Source organism: Anguilla rostrata, chromosome 7 (assembly GCF_018555375.3).
Source record: "Anguilla rostrata isolate EN2019 chromosome 7, ASM1855537v3, whole genome shotgun sequence".
Classification (NCBI taxonomy): domain Eukaryota; kingdom Metazoa; phylum Chordata; class Actinopteri; order Anguilliformes; family Anguillidae; genus Anguilla; species Anguilla rostrata.
In genome coordinates, this window is record NC_057939.1 from 32,462,668 (window position 1) to 32,489,094 (window position 26,427).

General features: G+C 39.6%; 1 protein-coding gene and 1 pseudogene across 4 annotated transcripts in view; one reads left to right on the forward strand and one right to left on the reverse strand.

Moving 5' to 3' along the window:
* LOC135258588 (uncharacterized) overlaps positions 1 to 26,427 on the reverse strand; it is a 179,126-nt pseudogene that overhangs the window by 80,694 nt on the left and 72,005 nt on the right.
* The window catches only part of rnf4 (ring finger protein 4), a 63,307-nt gene that overhangs the window by 2,464 nt on the left and 34,416 nt on the right, over positions 1 to 26,427 (forward strand). For 3 of the 4 annotated variants that reach the window (XM_064341987.1, XM_064341986.1, XM_064341989.1), the window contains exons 2-3: positions 840 to 930; positions 13,530 to 13,656. In XM_064341987.1, the coding sequence (XP_064198057.1) occupies positions 840 to 930; positions 13,530 to 13,656 (218 nt within the window). The remainder of the gene's footprint in view (positions 1 to 839; positions 931 to 13,529; positions 13,657 to 26,427) is intronic. The other variant, XM_064341990.1, reaches the window with a different exon arrangement.

Genomic DNA, 26,427 nt, shown 5'->3' on the forward strand with positions numbered 1-26,427 from the left:
TGGAAAAAGGCTAGCTATAGCTAATTTAGTTTCTCACTTTCTTGCTTTATCACATCACAAAATATGACATTGGTGGTCAGTCTGAAGATTATTGAAATGGGAGGCAGGGCAAAAGAAAGTAAGGGATTTGATCTTTTGGGCCTATTTCTTGCCTTTAATTCAATAAAATTATGTTTAATGTTGTGAATAATAAAATAGGTCATCTTCCATTTGGCTGGTGTATTTCATTTTTTATAGTATCTGGTGCTTAACCATTGTATTAGTGGTCTTGAAAAGTACAACTGGATATTTCAAGACAACCAGTTGTTTTACTGTTGGGGAAATTGGCTTGTTTGCAGTAGATGTACTGAGATACTAAAATGCTAATTGACTTTTAAGAATGTTTCTAAGCAATCTGATAATAGTAATGTTGTGGGTATACATTTGCTAAACCCTAAGGGTGTTAACATTATAATTATGTTCTAAGGATGCTTCTGAGTTGCCAGAAAAAATGCTCAATGTCTAAATGAACTAAACAATGCCAATTGCTTCAGTTTTTTTCTGACTCATCTAATCCTCAAAAGGCTTTTCCGGTAGCTTAGGCATTGTCAATTCCTGTGTTGTCCAGGCTGCTAAGACATAAATCTACAAGGCCCACATATTTAGGGTTATCCAGGCTATAAAGCATGGTTATGCTTTAAAAAAATAAATACAAATTTTGTAATGTTCTGACATTTTCCTGTATAAACTGTGAAATTTTCCTTTATTTGTTTCTATTTTGCTTGTTGGGACCAGATAAATGGACCCCTTAATTGCTAATTTGTAGCCTTTTTCATTCATTCATTCATTCATTTTTTCAGAGGTCTGTGCTGTACCAGCAGCTTTGCGGTTGTGAACAGGAGGCTTAAGTCAAGAGTTCAACCGGGACTGTTTTTAGACAACATGAGTACAGTAAGTGCTATGCAAAATTATCCCTTTTGCCTCAGAACGCTGCCTTCCACAGAAAACAGTGGAAATGCAGGGCTTAGGTGGTGACTTTACGTGACAACGGCTGTGGTCTGTCCGACTTTACTGCCACTGTCATTACATTTATTTAGCAGATGCTTTTATCCAAAGCGGTGTACAAAAGTGCAAATCAAGGTCATTGGAACAACTACAAAATGATAAGGTACAATACTCATTTTGTACAGTTATTCATAGCCAAGAACACAAAGTCCAGTTCACACATTGAACATTATTCTGACCTAACTCATGCTGAGTCAAACTAGGGGGCTATACAAGCTACAACATCGGGATGATAATACATGTATTATTAAAAAAGTATAATATACAAAGTATAATAAGTGCCGGAATGGAGGTACATGTAACATGAGTGGCATTATGGAGGGGAATTTAAGTGAAATGATTCACAGAGTGGTGGCAGTTAGTTAGTCCAGGTATAGCCTGAAGAGATGCATTTTCAGTGGTTAAGTGGTCAAGCATAGCCACATTTAGAATGTATGGTCTAGGCCAGGGGTCCTCAATCTTATCCAGAAAGGGCCGGTGTGGGTGCAGGCTTTCATTCCAACCAAGCAGTTACACACCGGATTCTACTAATCAAACACTAGCGTCTTTGCTAAGGACCTTGATTAGTTGAATCAGGTGTGTAACTGCTTGGTTGGAATGAAAGCCTGCACCCACACCGGCCCTTTCTGGATAAGATTGAGGACCCCTGGTCTAGGCTATAGAAAAAGGAACCTCGTTGCAAAATAAAAAATGGAAATGGAATATTTATGGAAAGGTTACACATAGCAAGTGCCCAAATTAGTGGGGGGTGGGTAGCCTATACTGAATGATTGAGGTTATTCTACAGGAATAGGGATATTTGGAATTTCAACATGTCTTGAAATGCATTTTCATTTTTGTCACCCAAAACTGAGGGTACAACATTAACCCTTTAACTTAATGAATACTGAAAAATACCAGCCTTAATGTATTTATATATCTTTTCTATTTTCACAAAAGGAATGCTTTCGCCATTTTTTTTTGTCTCTGGTGTTATTTGTACCTTGTAACAACATAAAAGGCTTTTCCAGAATTTTATCTCTCAGTTCAATAGGCACATGTATATGGAAATTATAGCCTATATGGAAATTATTTTTTTATGTCAGCCAAAAACGTTTATCTTGTACGTGCAGTATACTTGTACATAGGAGAGGGGAGTCTGGGGCATTTTGTCACACTGTTCCTATGTCCATAGGAAAAATCGAACCTTAACAAGACCAGGTCAAAACCTAGTATATGGCTGGACCAGCCGACCAATGATGTAACTTCATCACGGACATTCGCGTTTGTAGGGCTGGCCCCGCTGTTGCGGTCCAGGCAAAAAAAAAATGTTCAGTGTAGATACTTTTCCAATATAATAAATAGTCTACATAAATAAATAGATCGGCCGTCCAATCTATACACTCAAGTAAATCAGATTGCGGAATTCTTGCCAACTTAATTCGTAAACTTGTCTATTGTAGACTAACTTCGGGTTAAAGTGCACAGCTAAATCATGACTAATACAAAGCAAACACTGATGCTTGTAACAATTAGGTTAACGTCTGCTAAGTTAAACTGGGCTAATCTTAAAAATAAATTAGACCTCTTGCCCTCTTAACGATAGCGTCAGACAACTAACTACACCACCTAGCCAACTAGTTAGTCTAACACTTTAGAAAACCCAAAATTCGAGTTCGAAATATTTTGCAATAATTAAATGTTACTTTGGGACCTATAGACTAATGTTAACTTTATGTAGGCTAACCCTGGCTTCACACCCATCAGTAGCAGTCAGAGCAGAGTTTGCTAGCAAGTCACGAAAGTGAATCAGTCACAATGGGAAAACAGATAAATAAATGTTAGCAGGACAAAAAGTCTGTAAATTACCCACTCTACTTTGACCTGAAATCTAACTGTGTGTGATCTCGATAAAGGTTAACGTTAGCGATAACATGTTTGTCTTTAAATTCGGTTAGCTGGCAAACTTGCCGTTTATTTCTCACAAAAGAAAAGAAAAGCTGTTTATGGAGGTAGTACCAAATGACTTACGTTGAGCTTCTTTCATGCATTTCTCAATTCAATTTAAACTACTAGTTTATTCCTCTTCATTTAGATATCTTCCCTTCATAGTTAGTTTAAATGGTAGCTAAAACTAAACCAGGTTAAAACCTAGTATATGGCTGGACCGAATCGGCCAATGTCACACACATGCATGGTGTAACTTTATTACTCACTCAGTTGGTCAGTTAGCCAGTCAGTCAGTCACAGACATTCGCGTTTGTAGGGCTGGTCCCGCTGTTGCGGTCCAACCAAAAATGTAATACTAATTTGGAGTGTACATGTTCTGAGGCCATATCTTGTTTGGGGGAGGTCAAGGTCATTGTAAACGGAGGTGAGCAAAAGTTTCCTATTTTTCACATGCAGAAGCAAAAAAAAAAGACTACATTTTAATAGGATTTTACTTTAGGTATGAAAGTTGAAAGTTTATTATTTTTACTAAGTAGCAGACGGAATTAAGTGTTATACTAGCTCAATTTGTGTTGGATGCACCAACAGTGTGTGAGGGTGCTTTATGTTTGATGTGTTGAAGGCACAGGCTGTGCCCCAGATGCCTAAGTTAAGTGTTATAGCTGTAAATGTCTAAGGAGCATGATTATGTTCATATTTTGGCTGACATTGATTGATATGAATGGCATTGTATTACATTTGTTTTTTCGCTCTCATTATGCTATGTTATTGCTCTTTGTTATCTTTGTAGTGTCTTGTAAGCCCATGTGGGCTGGGCACCTTTTGGTGCATGACACTTTGAAAAAATAAAAACCAACCAACCAACCATATACTTAAGGTATAGTCCTAGTCAAAAGTTAACTTTGACATTTAGCCTACATTATCATACATATCGGTATGGGGCAAGCTGTCTTAATGACTTTGGGGCAAATTTTCATGTGACCAAGTATAAATAGATATGCTACAATGCTACATGACCAAAGGTTTGTGGACACGTGCTTGTTGAACATCTCATAACGAAACCATGGTCATTAATGGAGTTGGTTCCCCCTTTGCTGCTATAACGGCCTCTTCTGGAAAGCCCTTCCCCTAGATTTTGAAACATGGCTGTGGGGATTCGGGCAGTGATGTTGGGCAGTAAGGTCTGGCTTGCAGTCGGTGTTCCAATTCATCCCAAAGGTGTTCGATGGGGTTGAGGTCACGGCTTGACTGTGCAGAGCAGTCAAGTTCATCCACACCAACTCTGCAAACCATTTCTTTATGGACCTCACTTTGTGCTTTGTCATGCTGAAGGGACTTCTCCAAACAATTTCCACAAAGTTGGAAGCACACAATTGATAATGTCATTGTATGCTGTAGCATTAAGATTAAGATTTTCCTTCACTGGAATGAATGGGTCTAGCCCAAACCATGAAAATCATCCCCAGGCCAGTATTTCTCCTCCACCAAACTTCACAATTTGCACTATGCATTCAGGCAGTGTTCTCCTGGCATTTACCAAACCCAGATTTGTCCCTCAGACTGCCTAATAGTGAAGCATGATTCATTACTTCAGAGAAGGCATTCCCACTACATCACTCCAGCCAACGCTTGGCATTGCTCATGGTGATCTTATTAACCAAAGTTGTGTGGCACTCCTAACACACCACATCCATGACACTTTATGTGGCAGCATATATATGAGTGTGTGTGTGTGTGTGTTTGGGGGGGGGGGGGGGGGGTATTCTGCCTCCCCCCCCACATTAATGCCTATTCTGTCATTAATGTAGGCCTAGTTTGTGATGATGTATAGTAGACAGGGAGAGATGCGTGATTAGCCTGTAATTAACTTGTTAAATTAATTGAAATTAGGAAATGTGTTTTTTTAAATTTTTATTTTATTTTTAGGAAGATAGAAAGAAAGGAAAGAAGGCAGGAAGGGGGGAAGAAAAAAATGATCCAGGCAGGCAGGCAGGCAGGAAGGAAGGAAGGAAGGAAGGAAGGAAGGAAGGAAGGAAGAAAAGATGGTTTGGAACTATAAGAGAAAACCGACCAAGGCAGCATATCACCTGACATTATGTTAAAGGCAGTGAGACTGGTGAAGCTGATGAATAGATCCATCAGGTGTACACCAATGGGGCAAGTTGTTGAAAGTACACACCCTCTACTTACCATCTATAACTCTGTTGTAATAAGATATGAAGATGTAACGAATACCAAATATGTTCCTGTACCAAATATGTTCCTGTTCCTTTCAGTTGATATGTCATTTATAACATTTTACATGGCTTTGTTGAATGCTCAATTCTGATTGGTCACTTCAGGCAGTGGTAAAATATTTCTTTATAGTGATTGCTGCTATGGGTAACAGAACCTTTAATATAGAACTATCATTCTGAATAAAGAAGTGCCGCAGGTGTCAATTTAACGGTTGTCATTTTAACTCAAAAAACCAAGAAAAATGCCATCATACGCATTTGTGTTGCAAGGGAAATCTAATCGGTGTGACAGTTATTACTGTATGACTTATGCTGGCCAGCTATGCAGTATGGCTGCAACAACTAATCGATGATGTCAGCTAAACCAACAATAAAAATTTGTTGGCAATTAATTTCTTTATTGATTAGTTGGATCTACTTTTTAAAAGTTTAATAAGGCTGTGTTCCAAATTGTATAACCGTGTCCTATTTAAAGCGTAATTGACCGAATCATGCTGGTCTGAATAGAACACAGGTCTTGCATGTTGACCGCGTAGTCACTACATTACTTCCTCGAGAGAATGGAAACGCATTTGAAAGATAGCGGAGACGGAGGTGGCAGCTCTACTGGTGGAAACTATTGTGAGACTCAAATCTTCCAAAATAAGGGGGCAGTTTACATTGAAGAACTCAAAAAGCTGAACTTGTGTGGCACGGGAGCACAACAGTGATGCTCAAGCACCTGAAGAGCAAGAACATTGGAACTATAATTAAGAGTGAAGAGGGCTGAGCACAATAAAGTTAATACTAAATCCTCATCAAAAGAAACAACAACAAGCTCAACAAGTTTATCCGTTTATCACAAATTAAACAAGTTTATCTTCAGTGCTTGAGTTTTGTTTAGAAAACTTTGTGGTTGAACTGCGTGATGGCACCCCAATTGCCGGTGGGTGATACTTCTACACATATAGTTTGTTTACAGTTTTAACGGCACATTACAGTGATAGCTGACTAATGATGTCTCGCTAGCATTCCCTGTCTTATCTATGGACTTTTTCTGTCCCTACCAACTAATGCACCATGCCATTAATGGCAAACTGTCTAGATATTTAGGGGTCCAAGCAGCGAAGCTGGTGGAACCCTCTTGTATCTGTTAGGATTATTAGGTGTCCAAGCAGCGAAGCTGGTGGAACCCTATTGTATCTGTTAGGATTATTAGGGGTCCAAGCAGCGACGCAAGCAGCGAAGCATTGGCACCACCTATGTACGCCATATTGTTTGCCCTCCATTTTGACATTTTCGTTGGGGCGTGGAAGCTTTCTCCACTAAAATGTCTGCGCCTCAGCAACCATAAGTTGTAGACCAACCAAATTTGGTAGGTGGGTTCCTATGGCCCCCCACTACTCGGGCACTACAAATCACCTATGTCGGCCAGATGGTGGCGCTATAACAAAGGGTCATACTTTAAAAGGTCATAACTCCCACACCGTAAGTCAGATCATCTACCGATGCATCTAAATGTGCTCTACAACTTTGCCATTGGGACCACGTATAGCCGCCTTATTGTTTGCCCGACATTTGGACTTTATTATTAGGTGGGGTGCGGAAGAGCTGGAGCTCCAAATCTAAGTGTTACGACATCTAGTAAACTTCTTTACGGCATGCGACATCCATGGCGACGCAAGTAATCCGACACCGTAGGGTCCAGTTTTTATCAGTGAGGGGAGGGTCTGAACATCGGGGAAGCAATGAAAGACAGTGCCAGCCAGAATGCATGCTAGGCTACCAAATGTTTGTTAGTAAAAGCTTTTTGAGAGGAAGAATAATTACTTTTCTTGAGCCTGGATCCATTTAAAGACAGTATCGGGTGAGTTCGTTTAGTCTTTGAATCTGCCATTATGCTGAGAAATGGCTAAACCATTTTATTGATAGTATTTGAGTTTCTGTGCAAACGCGCGAAAACACGCTGGTATAATAAAACAATGATGGTAATACATAGCCTATATAGTTCATTTCGTTCTGTTGCTACCATAACATAACAGATCTTGTGTCTACAGCTGCAGTTTCTCGCTGCAATTACTAATATTGAATATAAACAAAAGACGCAATTTATGCTGTAATCTTCCAATGTCTGAATAAATAATACGGTACTCTGAGCGTAGAAAGCAGTTAGCATGGATGGCGAGTTGATATTTCGTTTTTTGCTACTAACAGTTAGTAAAAGCTTTGAGAGGATGAGTCATTACTTTTCTTTGGCATGGATCCATTTGAAGACAATATCGGGTGAGTTTGTTTCGTATTTGAATCCGTCATTATGCTGAGAGTAATCGTATTCTCATTTTAATCTCTAAATTGACTGTAAGCTTAGTGTTGTAACTAGATAGCTGTTTCGTAGGTGACTTTATGCACTCGTCTTAACTATTGCTTGAATTTTTTCATAGACTGCGTTGTTGCTGTTAATCCGTTTGAATGTTTTGCTACGTAATATGCTGTCCCAGCACGAATGCTTAGCATTTTATAAAACAAATACTAAAGCAAGAAAAGAACAGAAGAGCACACGTTATAATTCCAAGACATTGGCAGGCTATAACCAAAATTAGGCTACTGTGCCGCATAACATACAAGTTTGATTTGAAGTTATTATGAAAATAAATTGGTTTGCGGCTGCAGATATTTAAACATGGCGGTTGAAATAAAACACTGCAAGTAGTCGACCAATCAGAAATTTTCAGCGCTTGCGCCCCACCCCAAAGGTTCCGGTACTTTTGGAAAGTACTACCCCCCGAGCAGGAACGTTTTTGGGGGTAAAGTAAAGCCCCCGGAACTAAATTTAGACCCTAGTTCCTGCGGTGGAAACGCACTGAGTTCCTCAAAAGGTTCCTAGTTCCGGGGTAAAGTTCCTGCGGTCGAAACGCGGCTAATGTGATAATTCACTCCTTCCCTGGTTCCTGTCCTTGGCCATCTGTGACTCTTCACATATTATAATTTCTATTCACCCAGGGTTGCTTTTCCTATGGCTCTCGGCACCTAAGTCTCGGGGGAGAGCTTGCATTTGAAAAGGGGTACTCCAACACCCAGACGGAAACCGGATGGGTGTGGGGACTTAAACAGATTATAACTCTGAAAACTGTAACGAAGACACATTCCTAAAAAACACCAAAATCTAACACTGTAGTTTTTGTCAACACAGTCAGTCAGACACAATAAAAAGCTAATGATTCATATTTATTTAGTCTTATGTAGATTTAGAGCTTTTAAATAATTGTGTACACCATAGGTACACATACATGCTGTTAAATGTTGAATATTCACTTTTGTTCATTTTTTATACTATTTCACGTGTACTCCTTTAAAAATTCTTACATCATGCAACTTTTATCATTAGCATTAAATATACAAAATAACAATTTTGGACATAAAAAAACACATTTTTAATTTTAAAGAAACAATTACTTTAATAAATCATCTGCATTGGAGGAACAGATTGTACGCATATTATTTTAAAACAAAGAAAGTTCCATCTGACGGTGGTGACTGAGACCTGACGGTGGTGACACAGATCTGAGGGTGGTGGCAGTGGCCTAATTACAACAAACAATTCCAACCTTTTCACCACTCAAGTCAATGCTTCCTTGCTTGACAACTTTATTTAACAATTTGGTACAACAAATAACAATTTGTCATGTACATTTTATCCTTCTGTAAATATTAGCAATGGTGAACAGCAAAATAAAAACTACAGTACAACTGCAATATTTAAGCATAAACATCAGAAAACACACCAGAAACTTAAAAAAAAAAAAAAAAAAAAAAAAAAACCATCCATTTCTCGGCTTGAAAATCTTTGAAAACGTTCAGTCAGCTTTATCAGGAAGTAGACGCTTAATATGCTCCTCCTCTATGAAGTCCATGACTTCAGCAGACAGGTGGTAGATGTCCCTCGTCCTGCTTGTACAACTCGGTGATGATGGCTCCATCAGTTTGACCAGAATATCTTCAAGACTTCAACTGGTACGAAGCACATATCCTTTCCACCTGTTTTAGATGGAAGTGTTGGGCCCATGAGGGTGGAAAAACTCCACTTGAACATCTTGATGATGAGCATCCACAGTGACAGCCTTTGCTAACCAGCAATTTTGGTCATAAATGACGGCAAGTCAATCTCCACAATTAATGACACCAGCAGATAATATCTGTCGTAGTCCCGTCAGGACCACTCTGGGGTTCCTACTTAATTTCCTCCGTCAGCATTGCCAAAGACCCTCTGTTCTTTCCCATTGTGGTAGGGCCATCATTCTCCTCAGCCTGTACCCTGGCGTGTGTGTTTTCAGTCAACTGAAATGTTGTTGGGCTGAAACACTGGCACATCTGTGGCTCACTGCAGAAACATGACAATGATATGCAGTGGATGCTGTTTCCATAAGGTGTGACCTGATGGATTTTCCTCCATGCTGGTACAGGTTTTAGTGGTTGAGAAAGGAGTTAATCATATGTCTGCATGTCACCTTCAGCAATATGATAGAGCTGAGTACTGCAAAGGCTTCTCCCAACCATCTCATGGAAGATCTTGCCATCCACAATGTCATTCCGCCGTAGTACAAGGCTGTCTGCAGTCCTTTTCACCGTTCCCCCAATGCCATCTGGAGCTCCCTTCCCATGTGAAGTAGTGAAGAAGTTCCAGGTTGTTCTCTGGAAACCCAGTGTTGGAGGGACATTGCAGAGGAGAGGGAAGTTCTTCTCTTATTGTGATCATAATTTATATTCATGCCTCCATTGAGGATGATTTGGATGTTTTTGTCAACACCTTCAAACTATGTGTCACCACCGTCAGACAGAAAACCTGACGGTGTTGACGTCTGACGGTGGTGACAAAAACACACTTTTTTTTACACGACATGCATGAGTTGTATACAGGAGCCATCTTGTTTTCCCTCTGTTACTAGCTGCCTCTGGCCTCTACTTAAAATGCATAAATTTGTCATAATTTTAAAAAATTCTTTCTATATAAAATAGAGACAGTGTTGACACCAGAGTTTCCGCCAGTGTATTGCAAGCCTGGCTGCCCGCCGGGCCGAAGTTGCCCCCCCTGCCGCACCTAAGCGTTGGGGAATCTTTTTAAAAAAATGTATTAATTGGTTTTTTTAAACTACAGTTACAGTGGGGCAGCTCGGTTGGAAAGCTCACCAGCGACATCTGTTGGTTAAAACGTGAACGCATTATAGGAAAACAGCAGGTCTGAGATCAGTGTTCTTTACCCTCATTGTGCGTAGAGTGACGTTCAACACTTGGCGCTTCCAACTATCACAAGCTAACGTTACCTAGCAAGCCACCATTTCTTATTTAGTAGGCTAACTAACTGTGTTATCACTTCAACTCGTTGGTAAGTACATTCTTTTTATATTAACTTAAGCAGTGTGTAGGTAACATTAAACTAGTAGCATGAATGTATTGTTCGATACATTGTAACATTAGATGACTTATTAATCGCCATCGAAATAATGACTTCACTTGTTTATTAATAGCGTTAGCTTGATGACATTGATGTGCACGACAACGTGGTCATTTAGCTAACTTAGCTAGCTAGCCAAACAGTCAGTAACACAGATAGGCTGTTTCCTTTGTGACATTTAGGAATAATGTCAAGGAGGAAATGTAAAAGCCAAAAAACCTTAGACAGTTTTCAGACGGCCAAATACTGGAGGTGATGGCGATGAGGAAGAGACTGCTAATAGGGCTGTCACTTTTTCCCAAAATGACATTTGAACGAATTCCAATTAAGATGGAATACGTTCAAATTAATTCTAATCTTTATGTAATCTGATAGCTTACTCTAGCGGAACGGACACGGATAATGTACCATAATTTAACGTCTTAGCGCAAAGCCCCTAGTGGTCGGTACGCCGGCGTGCCGAGATTACTAAACTCAGACATGCAGTGCTACTGCAACCACTGTATGAGTTTAAAAACAGAAACGCATTGTTTTAGTTTCATTAGTAGACGATACACGGCAACTATGCTGAATACAGAGTTTCACAGCTCCACCATTGTCGCTCTGGTCGTTCATTTAACACTCACCCCCTCCCTGCAGTCTCATCTGCAACTACACCCCCCACCCATGACATAATGGACAATATTGTCCATTTTGGCATTCATAAAATATTATTTCGTCACTCAAAAATCGTATTCCGTCATAGCTAGATAAACCTGACAATAGCCCTAAGATATGCCAATACAGCAGTGAAAACTTTGATCACACTGAATAACGAAATAAACGAGACAAAGTTTTCAAAAATGATACCATGTCATTCTACAATCAATATCTGAGACTAAATATTGAATAAATATACAACCTTACCATTGGTTTTACGCATAGAGATGTCCCTTTTGAGGCTGAATGGTCATATATTGTCTTGGACAATCCATTTGTGAAATATACGTGCATTTGTGACGCCTGGGTATCTTCCAAAATAGCTGTGCGTAATACTACACGTGTTGATTACGGCGTTGTCGACCTTTTTAGTATGGTCTGGCTTGATTGACAATTCATTAATTCAGTAGACGTGAGTATAAGCTTTCTAACGATGTATAACATGTCTATTTTTGCTTTTGGAATAGCGTTTTATAGGTCAGCGTAACCAAATTTTTTATCACCGCATTCACTTACGCAGACTCTGTGGTAGCAGTAAAAGACGGTGCACCTAACGAAACATTGTCAATGATTTTTCGTAATTTATTGGAAAATACTATTATTGTTGAGGACTTCTGGGCATAGCTAAGCCATTTGTTTGCTGATAGACTTAGCTGGTATTGTTTTCTGGAGGAAGACAGAAGCGGATAGAACTGTATCAATGATTTGCTGTCTGTCTCTATCTAACGAAGATAGAGATTTCATCATTGCTATGTAAGTATTACTGCTCAAAATATTTCGGTTATATACGTTACTTTTGAAATTGAGTGTCTTTAAATAGGTTAGTGGTATTATATAATGTGGATATATCTATAAGCTAATGCTGGTCACTCACCAAGACACCTGCCCAGTTCTCCACTGGTTCTCCTCACACCACAACTCAATTTCTCTCCTCTGACCGTTAGCCTATTCCTTGTAACCCTGGTCTGTGCCTGGTCTCTTGGAAGCCTAGCAGGCTCATAATGGTAAGTCTGCGGTCCGTCATATACGTTTGCATAAACATTTACAACCTCTTCGGTGTCAAAACTAGCGTCAAAACAACCTGCAATATGCTCTTTAATACCGCTAATTAAATCAACCGGCAGTACACTGCATCAGAGAAAACTAACTGTTTCAACTGTTGCTGCCAACCCAATCAGAAGTTCGAAACGGTACTGGTATTTTCTGTGCTATTTTTCCATTGGCTGAACAAAAAAAATTTTCTTAACTTTTGATTGTGTGGGCAAGACGCCCGTTTGGGTAGGCTGAGCCCACCCCTGTCCATAGCTACCACCGGCCGTGCTACAAGGAAGGTTAGCTGGTGCTCTGGGAATTAATTTTGTTGACATTTTATTTTTGAGCCTCTCGCATGCTCAGTGCTCGCGTCTGTCAGTGTCAAATCAGTGTCAGCCCCTATGAGTGGGGTGGGTGCTCAATTGGCTCAATCGGTGTTATGTGACAAATGATAATGGGGGGGAATTTTTTCCCTATTCTTCCCGAAGGCATCCCAGGGATGATTTGTGTTTGTCCCAAACGGGACGTCGGGACATCATTAGTCTAAAGCTCTGGCCGATGGGATACAGGGGGTCCTCGCTAGCCATTCATGTACTCAAACGGGGCCTTAATGATCCAGTCAGCTGCACTGATATTCTTTATTTTACACAGTACCTACCTACACAATACTGGCTTTTTTAATTAAATATGCTGTTAAACCAGCTGGGTAGTTATCAGCACGACATCTTTTACCAGAGCACCACCAGAGCATGTTTTGCCTTTGAATTGTTGCTTGAAATTGGAATCCTGCTTATAAAATTTGATTTGTCAGTAGTAGTGACTAACCATTAGTTTACTAGTGAAGCACATCCTGCTCAGAGAAAAGTTGATTGAGAAGTTAGTAAGGAGAATAGTGATCTGCCTGACAAGTGAGGCTAGGTTGGCTATCATCTGTTCTGCCTGAGAGAGAAAAATGTAGGCCAAAAATAAATGAACTGAGTAAATATTTTCTGGTTCCAGCCACAAGATATGTCCGAACATGTCACTGCCTGTCCACAGACACAATGTTAGTTATTGTTTAAATGTTATGCTGTTTAAATGGTTATTAACACCCCTATGCGGTGCAGTACAGAGTGATGAACTGCAGTCAGATGACATAGTGGGTTCCTTGTCAATGACAGACCCAACGGAAACGCCGCACCACAAACTCATCCACCACGAGACGCACTACCAGCAAGAGAAGCCGAGCCACAAACACGCCGTCCCGGAGGGTTGACAGTACCATTCAGGACAACCGCAGGATGAACAGTAAGTCAAGACTAGTATTACGGTTCCTTCTGGAGAATATTTGTATATTTATAAAAATCTAAAATTGCAAGAATATGTAAAACGGAACACCACAGAACTCTAGCACTTCTGTAATATCCGTCCCCTGTGTTAACATTATACATGCTCCAGCACATTAAATTTAAATGGAGGTGCATCCAACTACACCTCTGCCTAATATACCATGGTGCAGTGCAAATGGTGGTGTGACCTCAAAAATGAACTTCACTCTAATTTTTATCGCCTGCTTATGGACCTAGATGCCAGGAGTCTATTGAATAATAGTATGGAGGTACCCAAGATGACTCATGAAAGAAGTCTATTTTCCATGGAGAAACATGTAACATTGTACCTTTGAACAACCTTTCTTTTATTCCATCTATTTTATTCAATAAATATTCGTTTGCCAGCTATTGTTTGTGACAGTTCCTACATTTCTAATTTTTGAGTTAGGTAACTGGTGAGTTCATTAACTAGCTAGCAAACTTGCTAACTTGGTAACTAATTCTCAAATGAACTTTCTAGCTAAAACATGTGCATGCATATACACTGGCATGTAGGTTAGCAAACACATATGCAACCTGCTAGCTAAGCCACTCGCTTTCTATCAAGCAAACTCATTAGCTTGGTAGCTAAACTACTAACGCTGTAGTATGGAAACTCATTTAGCTTGTTTGCTAACTTAGTTAGTATTTTGCCGTTTAAGTGAATATATTTTCTAGATTACAAAGGCAGATTTATAATGTGTTTTATTTTTTTGACAAGGTGTAGGTAGCTGAAAATTATGGTAATGTAACTGCCCTTGTATGGGTGCAATGGTGTTCAGAGTGGAGTAATTATTAATTTTGCATGACCTTACAAATATACCAAGAATTGCAGTACTTTTTGGTACATTCCATGTGAACATCCCATAACGTCCAATAACTTTTGAGATTTTCCTGAAATATTCAACAAAGAAACTTGCTGTTGGGAAATGATATTTTATAAATATTTGAGATTTAGGTCACTAATTATTTTTGAGAAGATTGCGATCATTTGTTGGGCATTTTTGTGCCCATAGGTGCTTTCTTTTGTTTGGTGGTTTACAGAGGTGTTTCCCTTATCATACCCCCAAAGGAAAACTGTTTACTGTGCTGACAGGGAGTGAGCAGGTGTGAGAGAGGGGGTGATGAAATTGGTTGTATTCACCAAGTGATGCATTTCATTATTGCATCCATCCTAGCTATGCACACTAATCTACATTAAAATAAATCTCTTTTGGTCTACCAAAAAGCGCACACTACTAGTAACTAATGAGAATGTACAGCTTAGTCTTATATACATTGAGCAAGAATCAGGAAGAAATGTAACTGTAAATATAATATAACAGGTTTAGAAAAGGGGGATAATTTGTAAAAAAAAAAAATAAAAAAAAAATACATTTTTAAAAAATTCAAATTGTCATTTCAAAGTTAGTTTGTGAAAAATATGCACCTTGCCATGCTGTGGGGCGCAGTGTCAGTTTGGTTGAGACTGCACAAAGTTGGTATGCTTCAGTAGAAAGTAGTTTTCAATGACACTGTGCCCAACAAGGTTTGTGAATGTTCATGAGTTACCGTGTCATTATATTTGGAAAGAGAAATAGGCCTAGCTGCTTTTCGAATGTAAATTTTGGAACCGTTGAGGTCTGTTGTCTCTTGCACTAGGACCTTTTTAACCCTTTCAACCAGCCCTTGGCAGAGGAACAGGGGAAATTCACCCAGCAGCATTGCAAATCTTCACATAATTGGGCCTGCAAGTAAGTCCAATCCAAATTACTTTATAAAGCACTTTAAAAACAACAACAGCTGACCAAAGTGCTGTACACTCAGAAATAGCAAACCCCTAAAAACAACACAATAAAAACACAAAGACCTGTTTAAAAGACAAAAGGACAAGTAAGTGGTGGGACAGCCCAGAACCAGGGTTGTTTCTAATGTGGTTTAAGAGGTGGGAGATTGTGATCACAGGGTAGTTGCTCTCCTGTATTTCGAACAGTGAATAAATTGATTTATCAAAAAGATTCACTATTGGGTGTGGTGGTTCAACCAAGATAAATGGGTGGGCCAGCCCAGAAAACTATTAGCTAAATGCACCAGTGACTGACTTTGAACTAAAATCTCTAGCTATCTAACATTCACAGCTGCAGTTGACACTACTGTACGCTTAGGCTACATACTGTATATGGAGCTGACATGGTACTCTAACTGCTTACCTGTGTGTCAGAAATTAACATACAGAAACTCTGTTCATTGCTGTCACATAGGCGTGGGGCTACTTAACTGTAACTATGTGCATTTAGCAAGCTAACCAGCTAATAATAAGCAAATGTAAAGCCTGTTTCCACCAGTGCCCACCCCGCTAGCGTCCACCTGCAACAGAAATGGACGATCAAAGCGAGGAGCAGAGAGTACTGGTGCATTGCAAAGTGAGGCTTTCGCTGACTTGAACCACGGTGGGAATCATTGCGGGGGCAATGATTCGCAAAACCACCTTTTCGAATGAGAACAAACTCATCGGCTAACACGGCAGCCTCAGATGCTGTGCAGGCTTTTTGCTCGGTCACATAAGTAGCAACGGCATCTGATACAGAATTCTTAAAATGCTCTAATGCTATCAAATGATGCAGCTTTTCATATGTATCGGTCCCCATCACATTACACCAGCGTGTAAAATGGAGCAACATCTCTCGTGAAAATTCAACATGGGTTTTATCTTCACCACGCCTCCATGTCCTAAATTTCAAGCGATATGCCTCCGGTACCATTTCGTAACTTTTAAGAATTGCATCCTTAACTGTGTTATATGACCGTGTTTGTTCAGGAGTAAGGGCAGAATACGCCTCCTGCGCTTTACCGACCAAGACTGACTGCAACATAATTTACTAATTCTCAGGCCAATTACAAGCTTTAGCAAGTCGCTCAAACAGCACAAAAAAGGTATCTGGGTACTTTTCAGAAAACTTTGGGATCAGGCACAAATTACGTGCAATGTCAACATGAGGGCCAGAACTCCCACCTAAAGGATGTCTTAAAGTGCTTTGTTCTTTTAATCTGTCACGCTCTAAAGCCAAATTAGCTTGTATCCTGTCTTGTTCAAGTTTCAATTTCTCCAATTCAATTTCTTGTTTCATTTTTTCGACAAGGAACTCCTGTTTCAACCTTTCCCTTTCAAATTCACAAATTCATACTTGATTTTTTTCAATGTCACCTGTTCTTGGAATGACAGTTCAGGTTCTGATTCAGACTCAGACACTAGAGCTGGTGCAGGTTTTAATGTAAATGTAACACCCTGTTCTGATGCTAGTTGAATTGCCAAATCTTGCAAATCCCCTTTTTTTTGCGCAGACGTTACAGTACCACCCCAAAATACCACAAGCTGTTTTAATTCAGCTTTGTTAAATGGTAGGAACACAGTATTTGAAGGCTCTCCTATAAAGCTTTTTACCTTCGCACTTTCAACTCTATCTATGTCTCGCGCCATGATAGAGAATACTGACAACACTAATATATTTAAACAAAATTGTACTTTTACGGTGAGACTGAAAATAAACTCTCAAATGCAACGCACGCAACTAAAAGAAGGGGGAGTAAAACACTATGCAAGGCGAACAAGCCAAAAACGAGCTGCCCCTGAACTATCTAAACTTCGCCTGCACATGTGACTTTACGGGAGGATTTTAATCACAATGCCCGTCAATGCGACACACAATCTAATAGACTGTATGCCACAGAGCGGACGGTGAACCCAAGCACAAACGTCTTCATCTGTGGTCACACGAAAACAACAAACTAAAATAACAAAGTTAGTCCGCCAAATAGCCTTTAAATGGCGGACTAACCCTACAGCCTAACCAGGGCAAAACTCTTATTTTGTTTTTACTCAACCTGCTTATGAGCGGCGTCTCGGAAGCATAGAGCAGAGAGCACAGAACAGCAGCCCGGAGTGTATAAGACGTCACATCGAGAGTCAACAAAGTTTCCAATACCAGCATGGACAAAACAATGAAGAGGCAGGCAGACCACGGAGTAACTAGCGCTAACAGTGTTTTTTTTAATGTGAGCCTAACAGCTATTAACACGGATACAAATTAACAGCTAGCACTCGAAACTATGGCTGTAACAGTGTAGCTAACGTTAACTCCGGCCAAACTCACAAGCCTAATTCCCACAGGTGATTGACATCAAAACATCCGACAGGTAATTTGACACTCTCAAAACAATACAAAATATAACTGCCTTACATTATTTGTAAACTCACAATTAGCTTACCAAACAACATTAGCTAATGTATCCATATAACCATAACCATCTCAAGGAAGTTATCTTACCGCACCGCCACTGATTTGGCCGAAATGCGACCACATGACAAAAAGGTGCCTACAAAGTGCCTAAGAAGCACGCCACTTACGCAGCCTCTATCTAACTGCAACCAGAGATGCGCACACAAAACTGCTACAAAAATATCAATCTACCTTAACTATCACTAGGCCTGTTTCCATCACAGAAACAAAATCCCGGATGAGCCCCCATTCATGTGACGATCCGGCTCAAGGCCCGACAGATGAAAAGACATGGACACAAAAGCTGAAGGAATAACGGATATTTATTTGAGAAAAAAACGAACAAAACAAATACTACAACCTAAAGACCTAACTTGTCAGTGTCAGTAATCAGTGTGTATGTGAGTGGTGCTGGGTGCATGAGTGTTGTGTGGACCAACCAAAGAAATACAAACTTATGAGAAGCCGTTTGCGCTGGCTGGAAGCAGAGAGAGACTGGTTGGGTCTTCAGCCTTTTTAAACACGGTCTCAGCTGGAGGCAATTAAGGCGGTCAAGGAGGCCACGCCTAAATGGTAAATGGACTGCATTTACATAGCGCTTTTATCCAAAGCGCTTTACAATTGATGCCTCTCATTCACCAGAGCAGTTAGGGGTTAGGTGTCTTGCTCAGGGACACTTCGACATGCCCAGGGCGGGGATCGAACCGGCAATCCTCTGACTGCCAGACAACCACTTTTTACCTCCTGAGCTATGATGCCTGGCTCCGCAACCCCCCTTGCTGACCAACAGAGACCCCACACACAAAAGGTGAAAACAAGGGGGCGGGCGCCAGGCGTGACATTTTAAACCTAAATGGATAAGGATTGGGTGGATTTGGCATGTGCTTGAAATAGTCGTAAAAGGGTTAAATAGTCATACCTTTTTATTTTCGACCTGTGGAACTTTACATAATAACAACTTTATTTATATAGCACCTTTCATACAGAGTATGTAGCTCAAAGTGCTTTGACAGAGCAACAGTCATACCACAAATCAGAATAAAACCAAATCACAATGAACCATATCACAATAAAACAAAAAAATAAATTAAATAAATAAATGAATTAAATAAATAAATAAATAAAAGGAGTGGAAAAGGGGATCTTTAATTGTATGCCAGGTTAAAAAAGTTTTCAGCTGTCGTTTAAAAATGTCTACTGAGTCCACCTCTCTAATACCTTTTGGCAGGAGGTTCCACAATTTTGGCATGTAGTGGATGAAGGCAGCTTCCCCAATTTTCTTTTGGGGAACCTTTGGTACATTTAGAAGACCTGCCTCAGAGGACCTAAGGGCTCGTGAGGGGACATAGGACACCAGGGACTCTAAAATGTATGGGGGTGCTAAGCCATTAAGAGCCTTAAAAACAAGTGACAAAATTTTTTAATCAAATCTAAAAGACACAGGGAGCCAGTGCAGTGCAGCCAAGACGGGTTATATTCTTTCTCTTCCTTGTTTTCGTCAATAGCCTAGCTGCATAGTTCTGAATCAGCTGCAGCTTCTCAATTGTCTTGTTAGGAAGGCCAGTAAAGGGAGCATTACAGTAATCAAGTCTGCTTGATATAAAAGCATGAATTAGCCTCTCGGCATCCTGCTGGGTTAAAAACCATCGTATTTTGGCTATATTTCTCAGGTGGAAGAACGCTGTCTTGGTCACCTTATTTATGTGGGATTTAAAATTTAAGTCCACGTCCAGAACTACACCGAGGCTTGTTACTTCCAATTTAATCTGATTGGCAAGATTCCCTAGCCTTTTTGAGATTATATCTCTTGTTCTTGGGGCCAACCAAGAGAATCTCTGTCTTATCCTCATTTAGTTTCAGAAAGTTATTGTTCATCCATTGGTTAATTGCAGATAGACAGGCAGTCAGGGAGTATAAGGCACTCAGATCGTTCGGTTCCACGGAAATGTACAATTGCGTATCGTCAGCATAACTATGAAAGCTAACATTGTGTTCTCTGATAATATTACCTAGGGGCAGCATGTACATTGAAAAAAGGAGGGGGCCAAGACAGCTTCCTTGTGCGACCCCGAATGAGACGTCATATCTCTGACTCATAGCCTCCTAAACTAATATAGAATTCCCTCTCTGTAAGGTATGTTCGGAACCAGTTTACGACTCGTTCAGAGAGGCCAACCCACTTTTCGAGACAATCTACCAGGATGCTATGGTCAATGGTGTCAAAAGCTGCACTCAGATCTAAAAGAATGAGAACTGAGACCTTGTTTGCTGCAAGAAGTCTAAGAACGCTAACTATTTTGGTTAGTGCAGTCTCTGTGCTGTGGTTAAATCTAAAACCAGATTGGTATTTCTCCAAAGTATTATTCTGATTTAAAAAGTTGTTTAATTGATTAAAGACTACTTTCTCAAGTATCTTGCTCATGTAGGGTAAATTGGATATCGGCCTGTAATTACTTACGACATTGTAGTCTAAATTTGGTTTCTTTAGTAGTGGTTTCACAACAGCGGTTTTGAATGCGTTGGGTAAAATTCCAGTCTCTAGAGATGTTAATTATTTTTAGGACTGGTGTGGAAACACTATTAACAACCTTTTCAAAAAATTTTGTAGGGACGGGGTCGAGGCAGCAGGTTGACAATTTACTCGGTGCTATAATTCTGTCAAGATCTGCATCAGAGATACTGTTAAAATTCCTCATGGTTGCCGGCTTGTTACAGGGCAAATCAAGTGGGATACTAGTATTTCTAACTATACCAGCTCTAATTCTTGTTATGTTATCATTAAAAAATTGTGCAAATTCCTCACATTTTGAGCCAGAGGTCAGGCTAAGAATCTCAGAGTTTGGCGCGGGATTTAATAATCGATCGATAGTTAAAAACAGTACTCTAGAATTCTTGCTATTATCCGTGATGATCTTTGAAAAGTTTTTCTTTCCGAGCGAATAGCCTTGTTATAAATACTAATCTGCTCCTTAAAAATGCTGAGGTAAATCTCTAATTTAGTTTTCCTCCATTTACCTATATTGACTTTCATTTGCCAGGATTCCACCCACTTCTTGGTGAGAAAAAGCTAAACCATTTTATTGGTAGTTTTTGAGTTTCTGTGCAAACGCGCGAAAACACGCTGGTATAATAAAACAATGACGGTAATACATACATAGTCCGCTTCGTTCCGTTGCTACCATAACATAACAGACTATCTTGTGTCTACAGCTGCAGTTTCTCGCTGCAAATTCTAACATTGAATATTCACAAAAGACGCAATTCATACTGTACTCTGCCAATGTCTACATAAATAATACGCTACGGTAAAGCTTTGAGAGGATGAATCATTACTTTTCTTTGACATGGATCCATTTGAAGACAATAACAGGTGAGTTCGTTTACTCTTTAAATCCGTCATTATGCTGAGAAACAGCTAAACCATTTTATTTATGGGTTCTGAGTTTCTGTGCAAACGCGCGAAAACACGCTGGTATAATGAAATAATAACGGTAGCCTAATACATATATAGTCCGCTTCGTTCCGTTGCTACCATAACATAACGACCTAGAGCTGCAGTTTCTCGCTGCAATTACTAATATTGAATATAAACAAAAGACGCAATTTATGCTGTAGTCTGCCAATGTGTAAATAAATAATACGGTCCATTTGAAGACAATATCGGAGTTCGTTTAGTCTTTAAATTCGTCATTATGCTGAGAGAAATCGTATTCTCAATTTAATCTCTAAATTGACTGTAAGCTTAGGGTTGTAACTATGTAGCTGTTTCGTAGGTGACTTAGTTAATGCACTCGTCTTAACTGTTGCTTCTACTTTCCCATAGACTGCGTTGTTCCTGTAGGACTTGTTTGTGTTAGTGTTAATCAGTGTAACCTACAGGGTTTAAATTGAACAATGCGGTTGTTCCCTGCACTTAGAACGGTAGGCTACTGCCCTCTAGGGTTTTCGACACACTTGGTTATGGTTATACATTTTGTTGTACATCGCTCTGGATAAGAGCGTCTGCCAAATGCCTGTAATGTAATGCAATATTCCGTAGCAACAAGATGAACCCGACATTAGCCCTAAAATATGCCAATACAGCAGTGAAAACGCTGCTAACTGAATGACGAAATAAGCGAGACTAACTTAAAAAAAAAAATTACCACGTCATTCTACAGTTAATATCTGGGACTACACATTGAATAAATATACAATCTTACCACTGGTTTTACGCGTAGAGATGTCCCTTTTGCGAATGAGTGGCCATATATTGTCTTGGATAATCCGTTTGTGAAATGTCGGATTTTTTCAAAAATAGCTGTGCGTAATACCACACCTGTTGCGTACGGCGTTGTCGTTCTTCTTAGTCCAATTTGGCTTGATTGACAGTTCATTTATTCAGTAGGTGAGAGTATAAGCTTTCTAACGATGTATAACATGTCTGATTTGGCTTTTGGAATAGCGTTTTATAGGTCAGCTTAACCGAAAATTTTCTGATCTGCCAATGTCTACATAAATAAACCGGTAGGCTGCTCTGCGGTCAGCACGCGGGTCGCGAGTTGACATTAAGTCCTTTTTTTAGTTTTTTCTCAATGTCGTCTTTATTATTTGAAATGTGCATTTAGTGTCATTATTCTATCTGTCTCTGTGGCGCTCTGAAATGTGCATTCTCTGCTAAACTGAGCAATGGATTGGAATATGTGTCTGACGTAGTGTTGCACGGTATGCCAAAACTTCAGCACTTTCTGGGTACTTAAAAAAAAAAAAAAAAAAAAAAAACAGAAAAAAAAACGGTTTCGTATTTGAATTTCCCGATGTTCGGTAGTTCTGTGTCAAATGTAAAAGCCAGGGAAATGTGTCTCCCGCATTACTGATTTAGAGGATGAAAAGTGTAGTTTGTCAGAATCTTCGCTAGATGGCAGTAGCAACTAAGGTTGCCAAGTGAGGTGACCTGCGCTTGTGCATTCACTTCCCTGATACAGCGCAAGCTTTGACTCAGTTCACTTCAGTAGCAATAGGTGTTCCAATTTGGAAATATTTTATTATAGATAGATGCTGTATTGTTATTAAAATATGCTGTTTTTCAATCTATTTAAAGGTGAAAGACCTGTTTTAAAAATTATTTACTTTACAACTGTTTAATTTTTGAAATATTTTTAACATTTTTCTATTGTTCAGTGTTGTAACACTATAGGCCTATGCATATTAATATGTTGAAGAGGCTTCAACTTAAAGGTTGTTAATGAACCAGGTTGTTGATAAACCATGAATTCGAAAATGAGGTCAACCCTTGTGGACATTACGTTTCTGATCTATTAAGGTAATTTCAGTATCGTTAGGTACCGAGTATCTAATTAGCATCGTTTAAGTTTCAAATATCATTTCAGTATTGAGTATCGTAATACTAAACCTGGTATCACTATCAAAGTCAAAATTTTGGTATCGTGACAACACTAGTGTGACACCTTTTTTAGTTGCGGCGCAGAAACGCTGCAGCTGTGCATACACGCCGGACCATCAAAGTGTTACGACATGCCATCTAAGTGTTACGACATAGAAGCGGCCCGGACACATCCATGGCGACGTAACTAAGTCATCCGACAGCATCTCTTAGCACACTATTGGCCGCAAGTCATCAATATTTTATACAATCATCATGATATTCAGTAGATATGTTGGGTGCAGGCATATGATCATGAGGACAAAGCCATTTTTACATCGCTCCATAGGGGGCGCGATGGTGCCAATGCTTGGACCCCTCCCAACGCCGCTTGCGGCTTTAATTATTCTTATTTTTTTCCGCTAAAAGTGTCTGAGGCTCAGCAACCATAAGTCCTGGAGCAACCAAATTTGGCAGGTGGGTTCCTATGGGCCCCCACTACTCAGGCACTAAAAATCACGTACATCGGCCAGATGGTGGCGCTATAACAAAGGGTTTTGCGTAAAAGGCCATAACTCCCACACCATAAGTTATATGAACACAAAACTTGATCGACCTATGCATCTGAACGTGCTCTACAACTTTGCCATTGGCACCACCTATGTCCGCTATATTGTTTGCCCGCCATTTAGACTTTTTTGTTGGGGCGTGGCAGTTTTCTCCGCTAAAATGTCTGAGGCTCAGCAACCATAAGTTGTAGACCAACCAAATTTGGTAGGTGGGTTCCTATGGCACCCCACTACCCAGGCACTAAAAAACACCTATGTCGGCCAGATGGTGGCGCTATAACAAAGGGTCATAGTTTAAAAGGTCATAACTCCCACACCGTAAGTCAGATCAACACAAAACTTCATCGACTGATGTATCTGAATGTGCTCTACAACTTTCCTATTGGGAGCACCTATGTCCGCCATATGGTTTGCACAACATTTGGACTTTTTCATTAGGTGGGGTGCGGAAAAGCTGGAGCTCCAAATCCAAACGATTACGACATCGAGTAAACTTCTTTACGGCAAGCGACAACCATGGCGACGCAAGTAATCCGACACCGTAGGGTCTAGTTTTTATCAGTGAAAGGACAGTCTGACACTGCCACCTAGCGTGCATGCTAGGATAGGCTACCAAAAGTAAAAGCTTTCTGAGAGGATGAATAATTACTTTTCTTTGGCATGGATCCATTTGAAGACAGTATCGGGTGAGTTCGTTAAGTCTTTAAATCTGTCATTATGGTGAGAAAAAGCTAAACAATTTTATTGGTAGGTTTTCAGTTTCTGTGCAAACGCGCGAAAACATGCTGGTATAATAAAACAATGACGGTAATACATATATAGTCCGTTTCGTTCCGTTGCTACCATAACATAACGACATACAGCTGCAGTTTCTCGCTGCATTTACTAATATTGAATATAAACAAAATACGCAATTTATGCTGTAGTCTGCCAGTGTCTAAATAAATAATACGGTCCATTTGAAGACAATATCGGGTGAGTTCGTTTAGTCTTTAAATCCGTCATTGTGCTGAGAGAAATCGTATTCTCAATTTAATCTCTACATTGACTGTAAACTTAGGGTTGTAACTAGGTAGTTGTTCCGTAGGTGACTTAGTCTTAACTCGTCTTAACTATTGCTTGAATGTTTTCATAGACTGCTTTGTTGCTGTTCTTGTTTGTGTTAGCGTTAATCAGTTTAACCTACTGGGTCCAAGTTGAACTATGCGGTTGTTCCCTGCACTTGGAACGGTATTTCTCTCTAGGGTTTTCGGCACACTCATTCCTGGTTATGTTTATACACTTTGTTGTACGTCGCTCTGGATAAGAGCGTCTGCCAAATGCCTGTAATGTAGGCTAATGTAATATTCCGTAGCAACAAGATAAACCCGGCGTTAGCCCTGAAATATGCCAATACAGCAGTGAAAACGCTGCTCACTGAATAACGAAATAAACGAGACAAAGTTTTTTTTTTTTAATTATGCCATGTCATTCTACATTCAATATCTGGGACTAAACTTTGAATAATTATACAATCTTACCACTGGTTTCACGCGTAGAGATGTCCCTTTTGCGACTGAGTGGTCATATATTGTCTTGGACAATCCGTTTGTGATTCCTGTTGCTTCTCATCTGTCAATAAATAAATAAAACGGTCGGCTGCTCTGCGCGTAGGTCGCGACTTGATAACTCGTCTTTTGTTTCGTTTATTGTGTCGTTTTTTCTCAATGTCGTATTTATTATTTGAAATGTGTATTTATGTGTTATTATTCTATCTGTCTCTGAGGCGCTCTGAAATGTGCATTCTCTGCTAAACTGAGCAATGGATTGGTATATGTGTCTGACGTAGTGTTGCACGGTATACCAAAACTTAAGCACTTTCTCTGTAATTTAAAAAAAAAAAAAAAACGTTTTCGTATTTGAATTTTCCAACGGTAGTTCTGTGTCAAATGTAAAAGCCAGGGAAATGTGTCTCCCGCATTACTGATTTAGAGGATGAAAAATGTAGTTTGTCAGAATCTTCGCTAGATGGCAGTAGCAACTAAAGTTGCCAAGTGAGGTGACCTGCGCTTGTGCATTCACTTCCCTGAAACAGCGCAAGCTTTGACTCAGTTCACTTCAGTAGCAATAGGTGTTCCAATTTGGAAATATTTTATTATAGATAGATGCTGTATTGTTATTAAAATATGCTGTTTTTAAATCTATTTAAAGATGAAATACCTGTTTTAAAGATTATTTAGTTTACAACAGTTTAATCTTTGAAATATTTTTAACATTTTTCTATTGTTCAGTGTTGTAACACTATAGGCCTATGCATATTAATATGTTGAAGAGGCTTCAACGTAAAGGTTGTTAATCACCCAGGTTATTATTAAACCATGAATTCGAAAATGAGGTCAACCCTTGTGGACATTACGTTTCTGATCTATTAAGGTAATTTCAGTATTGTTAGGTACCGAGTATCGATTTAGCATCGTTTAAATTTCAAGTATCATTTCAGTACTGAGCATCGTAATACTAAACCTGGTATCAGTATCAAAGTA